Source organism: Rhynchophorus ferrugineus, unplaced genomic scaffold (genome assembly GCF_030347505.1).
Source record: "Rhynchophorus ferrugineus isolate W39M unplaced genomic scaffold, kcgeb_rfMv2 rfM6, whole genome shotgun sequence".
Lineage (NCBI taxonomy): Eukaryota > Metazoa > Arthropoda > Insecta > Coleoptera > Curculionidae > Rhynchophorus > Rhynchophorus ferrugineus.
Genome location: NW_027472585.1, coordinates 9970192 through 9987401, shown reverse-complemented (window position 1 = coordinate 9987401; position 17210 = coordinate 9970192). Strand labels below are relative to the sequence as shown.

The 17210-nt window shown below is 33.0% G+C and overlaps 2 protein-coding genes across 3 annotated transcripts in view; one reads left to right on the top strand and one right to left on the bottom strand.

Moving 5' to 3' along the window:
* Best2 (bestrophin family protein) overlaps positions 1 to 7591 on the top strand; it is a 104956-nt gene extending 97365 nt beyond the window's left edge. For both annotated transcript variants that reach the window (XM_076408915.1, XM_076408914.1), the window contains exons 9-11: positions 1356 to 1611; positions 3780 to 4003; positions 6236 to 7591. In XM_076408915.1, coding sequence (XP_076265030.1) covers positions 1356 to 1611; positions 3780 to 4003; positions 6236 to 6916 — 1161 coding nt within the window. In that variant the 3' untranslated portion in view covers positions 6917 to 7591. The remainder of the gene's footprint in view (positions 1 to 1355; positions 1612 to 3779; positions 4004 to 6235) is intronic.
* LOC143199141 (ATP-dependent DNA helicase Pif1-like) overlaps positions 1 to 17210 on the bottom strand; it is a 346278-nt gene that overhangs the window by 208955 nt on the left and 120113 nt on the right. The window lies entirely within an intron of this gene.

The following is a 17210-nucleotide window of genomic DNA, read 5'->3' as shown; positions in this document are numbered from 1 at the left end:
AAAACACAACTTATAGACGATTTAGAAGGATGTTTAAAGATTTTCAACCCATATTATGAAATAGAAACAACTTCTTACGTCCGTATATCATAATAAATGAAATGTGGATCCATTAGTATACATCTGAATCAAAATTATCGCCAATTAAGTGGAGCGAAGTTATAAGAACTTATACCAATGTGCTGTAATGCCGTTAAAAGTTAACAGAATTTTGAAAATCGTCTACTTTTCTAGTTAAAACAATATGTATTGGACACATTGACTAGTCGCTAATGAATCAAAGCTAATTAGTGGTGAGAGATTATAGTTTTATTAAATTCTATAAATAAATAAGTTCTTCAAAATTATTATGTGTAGACGCAGAAATAGAAATATCATTCTCCACATTTTAAATTTGTCTGCAATATGACATAGCTTCTTCACATTTTCACACTTCCTAGCATCTTAGTGCATGTTTAATCACCTTTGTATATTGTTGTTGAAAATATAGAGCTGTTTCATTGAATTTACTATTACTATTACTACTGTCTCAATTTCAGAAACTTCCAAAAGTATAATTCCTCGAAAAACATGTGTTTGTATGTTTTGTATCTTGAATAGATAGATATATTAATTTTTTCTTTATTAGCTGAATTCCTTTATAACATGCACATATTTCAATAATTATACACAAAAAGTATACATTACACTTAAAAAAGTAACGGAAAAGCAAATTGAATTTAAATATTTATAAGATACCTTCTGGCTTTAATTAAAAAAAGTATTATACTATATATCTGATTCTTTGGTGGTTACAAAAATGAATGGTCAATAAATACAACCTCGATGCATCAAAAGCTAGGTATCACATCAACATCTACAACCCGAGGAATCTTGGATTTCTGCCTATGAGCGTTAAACAAAACAACAGTATACTATATGAGTCTTTCTCAAAAACCATGTTTTAGAGGTAGGAGTGTTGGCCACCGAAAAATATCGATATTTAAATAAAAATCACCAAACCTATTACTACCACCTAACTACCACATTTGAAGGTTTATTAAAAATTATATTTAATTTATTTTGAGAATATCAGCTAAAGAAATATCGATATATCGGCCAAAAATATCGATATTTTTTCTGCATCGCTATTTAGAAGTACCCCTATCAGAGTGGGAAAAGTACGAATATTGGTTCAATCATCGAGAATATTTTGAGAAACAACAAAGTTATTTTCGTTAATAAATTATTGTTGTAATCCTCGTAAAAATTTTTGTAATTATTATATTTTCCATCATTTTAATATCATACGAATTATTCTGAAAGCAACATAATCAGAAGTACAGAACAACTTCTCTATGATAATTTCTTTTTAGGAAAGTGTTGACACTCCCATAGTGGAAAGACGTAAAAGCCAAAACTGGTTCAGCCGACAGATATCCAGGACAGGAATGGGATCCATTCGATCTGCCTCAACTGCGTACTCTTCCGGTGGGTTATTTTCCAGGCCTAGGGGCAATTCCGTCTATGCCAATCCAGAAAATGGACAAATTCAGATTCCCCACCAGAAAATGTCGATATACGATCGATTGGTGGGAAGGCGGTCGGGAAGAAATCAAAAATTTAAACCAGGTAAGATTTTTAATATATTCGTATATGTATCGTGATCATGTCAGTCCATATATAAACGAACAAAAAAACATTAAACAGGTTAAAAAAATGTTTTTAACCATCGACAGTATTGAAATGGTAATGACGTTTTTTTAATAATAAATAATTTAAAACTAATTAATATTTAAATACTGTTTTAAACAAGTGATATAAATAATGGTTGAAACATTTCAATGCCAATGAAAAGGCTAAACTACCGTGAATGAGAGTCATATTAGAATATATTTCATATTGCGTTTATATACGAGGTCTGATCATCTATATTTAGTTTCAATAAGCCGGTTTTGGTATATAAAACCTATCAATATATTTGTTGTTAACAAGTATACATGGAACTAAATGAGATTTAAAAATAGAAACATCAAAATGCGTTTATATTTACATATATATTATATTTATTAACCTTCGTGGAAAAATTGTTTCTCAATAACAAAATATACTGTTTATTGATTCTTTAAAATCCTTCACATATTTCCTTAATTTTAACTGTAAATTTCCTTACTTAATAGATACTGATCTGTCTATGGTTACATTATTATTTACAGTATTAAAATATTGTTTTAAAGTTATAAGACAACCGATCAACGATCAACTATTTGAATCTTGAACTTGTTAAAACATATTTCTGGTTTTCTTGTATTCTGAATAATTTAAATGAATTGTCAATTAAATATATAAATTAGCTGGTTTAGTGATAAATTTAGTTTATATATAGAAACAATAATTAAATTAAAACTGAAACTGAAAGAACTATATTTTAATATATCGAAATAAAGGGTAGTTGATTTTCTTAAGGTAGCAGATAAAACAACAATCTTGTTTATATTTTATGCAAATGTTTTTTATCTGGTAATTATATTTTCAATATAAGATGTTATAGAATTATGTTATGGGTTTTCGATGAGATTTAAGTTGGAACATAAAAGGTCAATTGAAAAGTCCCCGGCCTATCATAGTAAAACACATTTTTTTGGCACAATTAGATTTTTTATTCAACATAATTCCCTTAAAGGATGATACACTGATTATAGCGACCCTCCAACTTTTCGATACAATTTTTATAATACGATTTGTCCTTTGCTTCAAAATAGGCCTCAGTTTCGGCGATCACCTCTTCATTCGACGAAAATTTCTTCCCGGTGAGCATTCTTTTGAGGTCTGGGAACAGGAAATAGCCGCTGGAGGTCATATCTGGGGAACACGGTGGATGACGAAGCAATTCGAAGTCCAATTCATAGATTTTCGACACGGTGCATTGTCTTGGTACAGCAGCACTTTATTTTTCTTCAACTGCGGCCGTTTTTCGGCGATTTCGTCCTTCAAACGGTCCATTAACGCCATGTAATAGTCGTTGTTGATGGTTCTTTCTTTTTGAAGGTACTCAATGAAAATTGTCCATGCGTATCCCAAAATATAGACGCCATAACCTTGCCATCTGACTGTTGCGTTTTCCCACCCTTTGGAGCGGGTTCATCGTGTGCAGTCCAATCGGATGTCTGTCGATTGGACTTCGGAGTGAAATAATGGAGCCATGTTTCATCCATTGTCACATATCGATGCAAAAACTGCGGTTTATTTCACTTGATCATCTTCAAACACTGTTCCAAATCATCAACTCGTCGTTGTTTTTGGTCATAAGTGAGCTCGCGCGGCACCCACTTTACACAGAACTTCCTCATACCCAAATATTCGTGAATGATATGATATACACGTTGAGTTGATATCTTTAGAGTGTCTGCTATTTCATTCAATTTCAATTTTTATAGTTAGAGCGACCTAAAACATATGAAATTAATTCTAGTAGCGCCATCTATGTGTCAGACCGTGGACTTTTTAATTGACCTGTTAAATATAGCTTTATTATTACTTTGACAGGAGATATACATTTCTGAACTCATTACTTCAATACTCTTTAAACGTATGAATGATCTCGTTAAATCTGTAGCCATAATTTGTGTTCCAGACCATCTTTACCAGACTATTTTTTAAAACACAAACATTTAAGTAATTCTTTTGCATATAATAACGAACCTACTGTATTATATTATTTAATTAATTGACTATTATTATTAGTTTTCACGAGAACAATTGAATAACGAAACTGAAAATTAAACGGTCATTCGTTTTAGGTCAAAAATTCGCCGGGGCCTCCGCCATGAACGTGAAGAACCGTCCTCGAATACCGACTCCCGACGTCACGAAAGAAGTAATCGAGAAGGAGAATCGACAGACAATGATACCAGTCAGTAACAATAACGTTACGCAACAGCAGGTCTCTCCCAGCGTAACAGTAATGTCACATCAACTACCTGCATATCCGGGATATCCATCTAGTGATGTGCCAGTAGTGCAGGTAAATTTTGAAAAATCCCCGGTTTTTAAAATTTAAAAATCTTCCAAACCAGTACTGTTATCAAAAATGTCAGAAGAAACTGTTTTGATGGGTGCTTAAACAATGATTTTTGTTGCCTTCAATGGGTGTTCGATTACTTCTTTCAACTGTAAATTAATCAGAACAGATTTTCTATAAAAAAATACGATTGAATGCCATTTCTTTTAATGGCTTTCATACAATTAAGAAATAACATTTTTTTATCTCAAATTAAGTTTTTTTTCTTTTCTTTTTAATGCGTTCTTTCCATCAAAATTTTGTATTGATGCTTATCCCAATATATATATATATATATATATATATATATATATATATATATATATATATATATACAAGATGACAGTGTTATTAATTCTTATGTATGTACATTTTGATTATAAGTAAATTCAATATGCGGCGATTTTTTTTCATTAACTTTTCATCCCCAGTCCTAGTCCAGTTATTTATATTGTTACTCGCCTATGGTAATTTTATGGTTACTTCCTGGCTATTGTTTCCAACAGGTATCGCAGTAACATCATCAAATTTGAAATGGTGATATTTACCATTTGTGGTATATCATATGTGTAGTATATAAAGGAATGATATCTATACACTTTCCCATGGTATACTTACGTTAGCTTGTTTCATTGTACAATTGGCTTCCTCTTATTTGACTCTAAACATTCAACAAACTTATGGTAAGAGTTTTGAAATAATTTATTTTAATCTTTTCAATGGAAATTTCTTAGCTCTTAATCTTAGCTATTATCTACAGCAATAGTGTTTTTCGTGGTGTTGGGATCATAATTATTTCTATCATCATCTGGACTTATTTTAGTCAAAATGCTGTATTAATTAAGTTTTATTACTCCCTTCCTTCTGGGAGACTTTGCAGTATTTATTCGGTAATTAAGTCATAGCTCAGTGCTTTCTTTTGGTTGATGTCTATTTTTATAACATTGATGACTTCCATTGGTGTCCATTCAAATTCATTTTTGTTTGGTTTGAAGGTAATTTTTTAAGTTTTTGGTAGCTTTTCAAAGTGAATAGTCCGTTTTCCTGTTATCTTAGTTATTTATTGACAATGTAAAAGTGTTAACATTTTATTGTGGGACATCGATTGACAAAATAAGAGACATACTATTCTTAGATTGTTTATATTTCCTCATTAATTATTTTAAATATTAGCGTACACATTAAGATAAAAAAAATGAGGTTTCGGGTATATAAAAGTAACAATACACTGTTTGAATTAAAATACTCCCCTTCAGTACTGATACATTCAACCCAATGCTCCTCTATTTTTATGTCTAACAATTTTGTAGAACGATTTGTCTTCTTACATTTAAAGTATGCTTGAACTTCGACAATAACTTCTTTACTTGAGCCAGGACTCTTCTGAGCTATATGGTGGGTGAAAAAGTATTTCGAGACATAGTTTATTTAACTTGTCCATCATTTTAATATGCCTGTGATATAATTGTGACTATCTTGGTAAAATAAAAAAAATTGGCTTTTAAGGCATTTTGTTATATATCTATTCCCTTGCTCAATTATTGTGTTCAGTTGTTTTAGTAAAACAACTGCAATTTTTAAACTCAACATCGGATTGTTATAACATTTTAACGTGTGCTGTTTGAAGGAAGGATAAAATAGTTCCGTCATATATATGTTAGTAATCTTCATTTTTTGCTTTAATTGAATTTGCAGAAATCTGTAGATAATTTTAATAAGTATTGTCAACATGTATTGCTTGTTAACAACACTTGAGCTTTAATCATTATCCTGGTCATGTCATATAAAAATTGCAAATTGCAGCTTCTTCATTGTGTATTCCTCAACAATAATATTCAGTTTGTTCTTTCCTACATTCGTTTAAATCTAGAATGCCTTATTTTCTGCCACTATTACGAAACTATTTTGAAAAGTACGGATAGTCCTGTTTAATTTTTAAGTTAAACCTTTTTTAGTTATTATACAAAAAGCGCTACTGATACAAAACTATTTCTTTTTCCAACATTTTTGGTACGTTTGCACATCTGATTTTTGACACTATTTGGCGCTAACGTGTATTTAAGTATCAATAAAAGGTGAAAGGAAGTTGAAATTATTTAAATGTTTGAATATTTGCTTGATTACGTAGAATATGTAGGGCTTTAATTTAGTTGCTTGACATTCACGCTTTTATCAACGTTTTATCACTTCTTGTAGGTTGTACTCTCACCTATACAAGAGCTTGATGGCACTGGATCTGTAAACAATACCTTACACGCCAACTCGCCAGGTACGGCAGCCTTAGCTCAAGCCGTCTTATCACCAACATTGGGACCCTTGCTGACGACACCGGTTAGCGTGCCCATGACGGTATCCCAACTCACCCAGTTGGGAATCAATTCGGCGAGGAACAGTCCGCTTGTCGCTAGAGCTTTCGAAGTACAGAGCGTTAAAAACCCTACTTTTATCCAGGCATTCGAGCACCCGAAGCCAATCAGCCCCACCCAACCGCTGACTCTGACGGAACTTGCACAGGACAATCATCAGGACGACGACCAAGGAACCCACAGCGGTTCGTCGGGCACATCCGACTTCTCGCACCATTCCAAAGATTCCATCGGTTCAAACGCGTCCAACACAACAGCCTCCGTCACATCGAAGAGGTCGTTGGAGGCCAAACATAGCAGAGACGGATCCACGTCTCTGATACCATCTTCGTCCAAGCTTACGGGGAATGTTGACGCTGACTCGACATTAACTCCTAGCGCATCGGCACCAAACTCACTGAATTCACTAGGAGGTCCTCAAGCAGTCGCGGAAACAGCTCCCAAACTGAGGAAGATCTCCGCGGTTTCACAAAATGCCACTGCTTCAAAACGAGGCGAAGTGTACGTATGATTCTCGAAAAATAGTGAGAGTTTAGAAACATTGATCGCGAAGGATGCCCGTCCTTCGACAAGGTCGAGCGATTGTTTGGTTGCATAACGAGAATTGGTCCGAAAGTGTTAATATGCTGATTTTTGTGATATTCTATTGTAATACTGTGCTGGAGATTTAACCGAATAAATATTCTAATAAAATTCGAAACGTTCAATATATACACACGCACGCGATATATTCAACGTCTAGAAAATTAATTAGAACTAATATATTTTTTTAAATTTAAATAATATTTATACTGTTCTATGATGTAAATTTTTAGTGTAAACACGAAGATATTGTTAAAAATGTTTTAACATGATCGATGTCTGATCAATATTAAAAGATTTTCTTTTCAAATATATTGGTTTTAGATCGACGATACAGAACCCATTTGACGTATCCGGAAATTATTGAATAAATAAAGTAATATGGTATTGAGGTAAATACTGGATCTAATTTCAACGATATACATATCGTATTATATTTAATATGTATATTATGAGGGTTATACATATTAGTTTTGTCCTAATAAATGAGTAGTATTAACAGATTAGACGCAACTGTTGTATAAAACTGTACATAGATTTATTAGACGATTTATAGATATTGTCAGAATTGTTATGGTGTATAAAAATAAAATAGTTTGATAGATTGGTTGTTCATTCGTTGTTTATCCCATAATAATAATATACATATAATATAAGAATATGAATTTTTTTATATAAACGAGTGAGCAATCCGATTTTCTTTTCTTTGCGAAACATATCTAACAACAAAACTATTTATTGACTCTCCCTCAGTTCTCAACTGTGCTTTAAACTCCCATCTATGTCAGTTCTCAAAAGAAAAAAGGGGCTTAAACACACAGATTGTAATGGTTACATTTTTGAGTCATCAAGCTTTAGGTTCAAAGAAGACATGAATCTTTATGAACATGAATGTTGTTTCTTTTTAAACTGATTTTTCAACTGCAAACACTTACTGTCGCTTTGGGCTGCTTCGGAAGCTCAACATTTTATTTTAAAAATTATTAAACTCCTTCAGACGTTGACTCATCATTGCTTTTCAACATAGTGATGGATGCAATTATGCGAAAATATTTTAAAATTAGACATGGTGTACAATATGATGCTAAAAACTCCTTGATCAATCTGATGTTCGCTGATGATAATGTTCTATAGGTTGAAATTGATGTTTAGGCTTCTAGCTCTTCATGATGTAGTTCTCACTGTAGAGCCATATGACTTGAGAATTAATTGTTAATCTTAATGGCATCCAGAAGATATGTGGGAGTTCAAGTACTTGGTATCAATAAGAGGAGAAGAAAGTGACATCTATCGCTCAAGTACTAAACTGAATCGGGTTGCACGAGCTTGCCTCTCTAAGATGGTACATGTGGAAGATTATAACAATTATGTAATAGGAAATATTATAACCAATATTCGCCTTTTCCTTTTTCTGCATGGCTCCTAGACAGTATAGTATCTGTCAAGCTCACAAATGTACTTTTGTAAGCTTGAGGTATTCCAAATTCGGCACTTAAAGCAAATTTTACATTTCTTTGTGAGATCATATTAGAAAGGAAAGGAAAAATCATTAGTTTAAAATGTGCCAATCAATGTTCAGTTGACCAATCAATTCAGAACCGTACAGTGCAGTGGTTTTAACATATCCATCGAATGAGAGGTGAAGGAATTCCTCACAAGACACAGCGAACAGGTCTGAGGAACATACATCCAGATCATAGAAAACTAAATGAAAAATAAGAGACTAATATTGTCCGATGCCAGAACAGCTGTGGCTAATCATCAACTGTGGGAAGATTTAGTGAATATTATTCCAAATCCCGCTCCACCAACAGCAGAGTATTGGTTGAAAATTAGATAATGCTCTGCGATATGAGTGAGAAATTTAGATTTTAATTTTTTAAAGGTAATTATATTTGTAATTTATATTTCGAATCCTGGCAATCTACGGTATATTATCCATAAATTGGTTGATATTAATTATTATGTTTAGTAAATTCTGTTTATATATTCTACAAGTTATCATTACTGGAAAAATATATCGAAATAAGACTAATATATTATTGATCTTAAAGGATATTTTAAAAAATCAATAAATATTTATTGCTTATTTATAAATTTTTTGTCAGATTTATTATTTATATCGAACTGTGTGTCAAATGAATATGAAAAATAAAATTAGCTGTTATTATTAATATCTCAAGGAAAGAAATGAAAAAGGATATACAATAGAAAAACAACTTTGTCTGTTTATCTTATTTATTAAAAAATATGTGAAGAAGTGATTCAAAAATGTTATTTACAGTTAAATTTCAAGTAATAGTAATAATTATCAGAGTGAAGAGTAAACAACACAGATCAGTCTCTATCTTGTAATGCTATAAAGTGTTTAAGCAAAAACAAAAAAAATCACTCTCAAGTTGCCATCTTCTAATAGTAATGCGGAAAGTTGCTATACAAATGCAAATGCTATATCAAATTCGATTTAATACTTGGAATGATTTTACAGGAACTATCAAAAAGTGTTTCAAGTTAATAATATTTAATAATGTCATGTTAGGAGTAACTACTTTTCTAGCACTTGACAAGGGAAAAAGTCGGAAGACGTTTCCTCCTATCATCCTACAAGCCTGTTACCTGTGATGTTCAAGGTTTCGAGAAACTATACATCAAGAGGCACAAAGTAGTCGCAGAAAAAAAAATCAATACAGAACATCAATTTAGTTTCCGTAACAAACACGGAAGAATAGAGCAAGTTTACGGATTGACTAATCAAATTAATAAAAACTTAAACGGGAAAAAATGCTAGTCTACATATCTCGATATATCTCAAACTTTTGATAAGAAGCTACAAGGAACTTCCAAGTTCATCTCAACCATATACTTCTGTGATTGAAAACATGGCGTTTATGGAATGAACGAGTAAGCAATCCAAATTCTTTTATTTCTTTGACAAAATGTCTAACAAAAAACTATTTATTGACTTTCTATCAGCTCTCAACTGTGTTGGTTAGTCTACAAAAAAATGATATTTCAGGTTTTCTGTAATGGATACAGTAACAATATAAATAAGGAATTTAAAGATACAGATTGTAATGGTTAGGTTTTTGACTGATAGCTATATCAGCTTCGGAGAAGACATCATTTCTTATGATTGAGGCGTTGACCAGTTGTTCAACTATTATACAGTTGTATCTTTAAATGTTTTTTTTAAACTGATTTTCAACTCTAAACGCTCATTTAGAACAGCTTCAGATGTCGTCTCATCACTGCTTGGAGATAGACATGGTGTTCAATATGAGCGTCAGACACTTTGATCAATCTGATGTCCAGTGATGAAGCGTTATATTCGCTGATATAGACATTGAAGTTTCTCGTTTTTCTTATTCTGCAAATATCAATGGAAACCAGTTAAACCAGATGATATAAGATTGAAGCTACAAGGAATCTCCAAGTTCATCTCAACCATATACTTCTGTGGTTGAAAACATGGCGTTTATGGAATGAACGAGTAAGCAATCCATATTCTTTTATTTCTTTGACAAAATGTCTAACAAAAAACTATTTATTGACTTTCTATCAGCTCTCAACTGCGTTGGTTAGGCTACAAAAAAAAAAGATATTTCAGGTTTTCTGTAATTGATACAGTAACGATATAAATAAGGAATATAAAGACACATATTGTAATGGTTAGGTTTTTGACTGATAGCTATATCAGCTTCGGAGAAGACATCATTTCTTATGATTGAGGCGTTGACCAGTTGTTCAACTATTATACAGTTGTATCTTTAAATGTTTTTTTTAAACTGATTTTCAACTCTAAACGCTCATTTAGAACAGCTTCAGATGTCGTCTCATCACTGCTTGGAGATAGACATGGTGTTCAATATGAGCGTCAGACACTTTGATCAATCTGATGTCCAGTGATGAAGCGTTATATTCGCTGATATAGACATTGAAGTTTCTCGTTTTTCTTATTCTGCAAATATCAATGGAAACCAGTTAAACCAGATGATATAAGATTGAAGCTACAAGGAATCTCCAAGTTCATCTCAACCATATACTTCTGTGGTTGAAAACATGGCGTTTATGGAATGAACGAGTAAGCAATCCATATTCTTTTATTTCTTTGACAAAATGTCTAACAAAAAACTATTTATTGACTTTCTATCAGCTCTCAACTGCGTTGGTTAGTCTACAAAAAAAATGATATTTCAGGTTTTCTGTAATTGATACAGTAACGATATAAATAAGGAATATAAAGACACAGATTGTAATGGTTAGGTTTTTGACTGATAGCTATATCAGCTTCGGAGAAGACATCATTTCTTATGATTGAGGCGTTGACTGGTTGTTCAACTATTATACAGTTGTATCTTTAAATGTTTTTTTAAAACTGATTTTCAACTCTAAATGCTCATTTAGAACAGCATCAGATGTCGTCTCATCACTGCTTGGAGATAGACATGGTGTTCAATATGAGCGTCAGACACTTTGATCAATCTGATGTCTAGTGATGAAGCGTTATATTCGCTGATATAGACATTGAAGTTTCTCGTTTTTCTTATTCTGCAAATATCAATGGAAACCAGTCAAACCAGATGATATAAGATTGAAGCTACAAGGAATCTCCAAGTTCATCTCAACCATATACTTCTGTGGTTGAAAACATGGCGTATCAAGGCGAATGAGATAAAATTTACTCACTGGCGTTCATCCTGTATAGAAGGATTTGTCCTCCGGTAACTCTTAATAATCATGAGCTTCCGCGAGTAGACATTGTTAAATATCTGGGAATCTGGATTTGATATCGTCTGGATCGAGGCTTAATTTGAAAGAAACATGTACTAATAAAGCATAAACAATTTGGGCTTACCGAGATGTGTTGGTTCATAGGGCGTAAATCCTATCCTATCTATAAATTATCTTTGGATAATAAGATGTTGCTGTATAAGTCAATTAAGAAAACTCATAGGGAGTGTGGTATCGAACTCAGGGGTATTACTAGCAAATCCAACATAGCTATCTTTTGAAGATTGGAAAATAAAGTGCTACGTGCCAAATCCAAACAGTTATATAAATTTAGAATTTTTTCTATTACAATGGGTAGGCTAAGTAAAGGTGGAGCCCGTATGAGGAAAGATAGGAATAAAGAAACATTGATTGAGGTGATTGGACAAATATTCTAACTAAACTAGAACAACAAATATTATTGTTCGCCCTGGGACTCGAAGTCGCGACCTTCAATTTAGAGTTAAACGCTTTAACACTTACATTATAGAATCCTATTTTCTACATAATTTCTACGATGTCATATGTACTATATTTTGTGCTTAAAAAGCAAACTGAATGGCTATTGCATTGAACAAATTCCGATTTTCCATCACATCAGCTCAGCAATAACATTATACACAAATATTTGATTATTTTAGATCAAAAATATGTGAAAATTTTGTACGTGCTTTGAAATTTGAGCGTTTCTCCCGTTTTCCCCCCTTCCCCCCAAAAAATCCTTTGATTTGTTTCCAATGGGACCACATCGGAAGTACATTTTTTCGAATAATATTGAAAATCGACTCACAATTGACGGAGAAATCGGCGAACATACATTAAAATATATATATATATATACAGCCGAACTTAAAACCTCCTCATTTTTCGAAGTCGGTTAAAAATTACAAGTTTTTATAATAATAACAGTCTAGTTGAGTCAGTGTACTTTTGCTTATAAATAATTATTTAAACATCTTGCAGTGTAGCTTACATTCATATCCAAGAGATTTTTATAATGATTGATAATAATAATAATGATACAAATGGGCATCTTATATATAGCTGAAGCCAAATATGTCCCACTATCAAAATCGATATAATTAAAGTTTATCTGGGTTCTTCCATCCAAACTATAAGTAAACAAATAACGGGTTTACTTTAGAGTGATTGCTCACACCCGATGAACTGGTAATTCTTGACGACGGTGTGTGAAGAACATCCCAAAGTATCGTGTCTTTTTGGGTCGGAACGGTTCATTCGCGACGAAACAATATTTTGCCTTGTTTTCGGTGATGTTTTTTTGCCCTCTCGTTGTTGTGACAGTCGCAATTTCGGTTCAGGTATTAATTAAATTTATAGACCTATCACTTATAGGCTTCGGTTGGACCTCTTGTACAGTTATATGCGTTACAGAGTGGATACAATCCCCATTTGATGCGGTGGTACAGGAACGGAGTAGAGGTGATACGCTTTAGTAAAAAGAATATAAAAGTTTCAATGTAAAAATTCTTAATTAATCCCTAATAAATTCAAGATTTGAGTTTTTAGATATTTTTGATCTTTTTACCAAAGAGAATTTATCTGTACTGGACCTATTGTTTAAGTTGGGCTCCGTAGTTCGGCCCTCGGCATTAAGCCTGCCGACTGGGCACCTACCAAAGAGACCATCCAAAAAAACATCCGGTCTTACCCAGCCTGATTACTGGCGTGATTGGGATGGTTATTCCTTGTCAGATTTTCCACTGTTACCTATACGAACATTTAAAAATATAATTGCAAGAATAAAGTACATCCAGTACTACCAGGTACCAGGTGATCAGTTTGAAGTCGGTGCCTAATATATTGTAAAGAGATAAATAGGTTCAGGTAGGTATTAAGCTAAACTGTGTGTATATAGTAGAATATAAAATACGTGTAGTAGATAGGTTAAATTTTTTTTGTTTACGTTCATTTAGTTATTACAACGATTATTATGTACATATTTTATTTAAAAACGTTCTTTTTTGTGTTAAAAATCTAAGTTTGATTAATTTTTAATTTTTAATGTGTGTTCCATATTTATTTTTTGAAATCGGTTCAATTTTTTTGTTAAAAATATCTTATATATGCAAATAATGAAGTAGTTCTTATTATAGTATGTTATCTCCACCAACATTATTCCTCCATTTATTTTAACTCTTGCTGTGGAATTAGATATGACGGAATCATTTTTTTTTAAAAAAAAATGTGATTCACTAATTCAATATTATTTAAAAAAATACTTTTGTAATTGACTAATTTATGTTCTGATTTATATAGAGTGTATGTTAAAAATAAGTAAATTTATGATTTAGTGTCCATTTTGGGGTCCTACCTATTTGATATGCATATTATATGTAACCATAGAACAATTATTTTTATATGTTGTGGCTTAGAAATATTAAAACAATCTAGATATCAAATAGTAAAGCATATGTATTTGATAAAGGTATTTTTTTTTAATTTCAGCTCAGATTTGTTTCAGAACTAATCTATATATTATGTATTTCTATATATTATATGTTTTTCTAAAAACTAACATTCAGGGGTTAAAATAAGTATTATGATAGTGTTTCCAACGTAACAAGTAATCTTCTTTCTTCGTCTTATTTTTTTAATTTGAAAATATAAATTTATTACTGGATAAGTTAGTGCAAAATATTATAATTTCGAAATAGTTGAAAATGGATCACTTCTGATTGTATGATAAGGATATTGTAAAATATTCATTGTCAAATATTCACGAACTAAACCACGAAACTATTTAATAGTGTTTCACTGATATTGTTAGAAATTATATTGAGCGATTAAGAAATAGTAAGATAAGTAAGAGATATAAATTTTGAAATATCAATAAGCCATTTGCACTTTCACTCTTTAGAGGCTAATTAAATACACTTTTTTTGGCCTAAGTTCACCTAGGTCCAACAAAGAAACAACAATTATGAACATTTCTGTTCAGTTCCTCTTAATTTTGGATTAAGTAAAACAAATAGGTTGAAGAAAACATGTTTTAGTTCCAGCATTTATCCTTGGTTTTTTTTTTTTTTAAAATGAATAAGATCTCGTTGACGTTAGTATAGTGCTATACTGTGTTCTTCTTTTTGTAAAATATAATGGTTGACATCTCACTTAACATTAATTGACTCGACCTATACGTTTGGTTACCTGTTTTTTTAAAATCAGGGTCATGGTGTTGATGCTGATGGCTTGCAGAGGTCCTCATTTTATACTTCCTACTCATAAATTGTTATGGAATAGGAATGGAATCAAGCAAAAGAGCAGCCATCTATATAGTTTGTAGTTTCCCACAAGCACACTTAAAGCCAATGACTGTTTTCATATTTCAGTCTCGTAGCGTAACAGATTTGTAACATATAATTATTGATGAAGACATCAAGTCACAGATCCCACTCAAACATCGACTCGAAAATCATAAATCAAAACTCCAAAAGCCTCGTGGGGAAGGCGCAAAACGTCATACCCTTCATAAAGTTTGTAGTTCCCCGCTAAAACTCATAGCCCAACTTAAAAATCTTCCCTACAAGCAGCTCGCCGAACTAAGTAATATTAATACGCCATTCTGAGGCTGCAACACTTTCCATCCACATGGAAAAATGTATTAATCGCAGTTATCTCCAAAAATGTAGTTAAGTCATCACCTTCTGATTACAGAGCTAAGATTACAGATTACAGATTACTAACCAAAGAATTTGGAAAGGTTTAGCACGAAAGATTAGTGGCGAAATGCATATCGGATTATGTCTACCTGATGACCTAACAGCTCTTATCAAATAATTTCTGCCAGGATGATCGTTCCAGGTGAAGATTAAAGATATTCTCTCTAGTCGGAAAACCATTGACGCAGGAGTTCCACAAGGCTCGTCCCTGGCCCACGCCCCATTTAATATTTTTCTTTCAGATATTCCTAGGAGACCACAAGTTGAGGCAGCTTTTTACGCAGACGACACTGCTTACTTTGCTTCTTTAAGAGTCGCAACGCACATCTGAAGCAGATTCCAAAAACCACTCGATGAGACGGTCCAGTGGTTACATTTCTGGAGGTTGCAGGTCAACCCACAGAAAACCCAGGCCATCTTCTTTCCATGGTCAGCAGAAGCCACCTATCTCGGTCTTGTCCTCGATTGCAAGTTTAGGTGGAATTGCCACATTCAAAAGTCCCTCCATAAAGGTCAAGGTATTGTTAATTTGCGGTTCCCGCTTATCAACCGGGCCAGCAGGCTTCCACTCTCTATAAAATATCTCCTGTAAAAGATGCTGGTTCGATCAATCTTTCTATACGGCTCTAGTGTTTATCTAAAATACATCTCACCTAGCTAGCTGGAACGTCCTCAAGTATTTCCAAACAAAATTCTCAGCAGAATAATCACTGCCCCCTGGCTCGTCAGGAACAATTAAATTCATAGAGAAACAGACGTCCCCCAAGTTTACGATTTTATATCCGAGCTCTACTCGATATATTTCTCCACTCTTCGTCTCTCGGACAATAGATGTATTAGCGAGCTGGCTGATATTTTAGGCCAATAACTCATTCGCCTCTTTGTGGCCTTATTTTATCACAGCCGACAGTTCCCCGTCGAGCTCTAACTCCAAATTGTCTCGATCTTCTCCGGCGAGCGATTAACTCATGTACCGCAAGCTGCGTGGTGTGATAACGACGCCACGTCCTTGCCTGTCCCTTGTGCCTCATAACGGTCTTACCGGTTACGGGCACCCTCCTTACTAACAGTAAGAAGTACCACTTGGGGTCATTGGATCAGCTGATAGGGTGGGGTTTGGTGGGTAGCTCAGAGGCAGTCTCCACCTCACCAGTCCAACTCGCTTATTCCTGCGGGTCTGCCTGACCAGGTATCCGTAACAGGATTCCCCTTCTCGGTTCCAGGCCAAAAAAAATCATATAGTTATTAAGTAGGAATGGTTCCTTTGGACTAACTCCTAATTTTTTGCGTTTGAGATTTTCGTGGTAAATCCACTACCCATCCTCAGTCATTGTATCACAAAATACTCGATATTTCGATATATCGATACTTTAAAAATATCACAAAACATATAGGCAAACAAAATGTTACGATACACACATTCGAAAGGCTTAGGTTTTTAATATCAATATTTTACTTTGCAACTAAAAGTTCGATACTGTTAATTACAACTATCGATACTTTTTTGAAAACAATATCGAATAATATCGGCTCAAAAAATTTCGATATGTCGGTCAAAAAAATATCGGCGAAAAATATCGATATATTTTCAAAAAAATTGATATGTTCATATGTCGACATCCCTTCTTCAATATAACAAACATTGTTGATTGATTGTTGTTATTCGGAGGCCAATAGATATGTAAATCAATGACAGCTATAATAATTAATATTTAAAGATGTTAATAGTGTTAAAATCGGACAGGAAAAAAAGCAACGCTGTTAGCCGGCGAT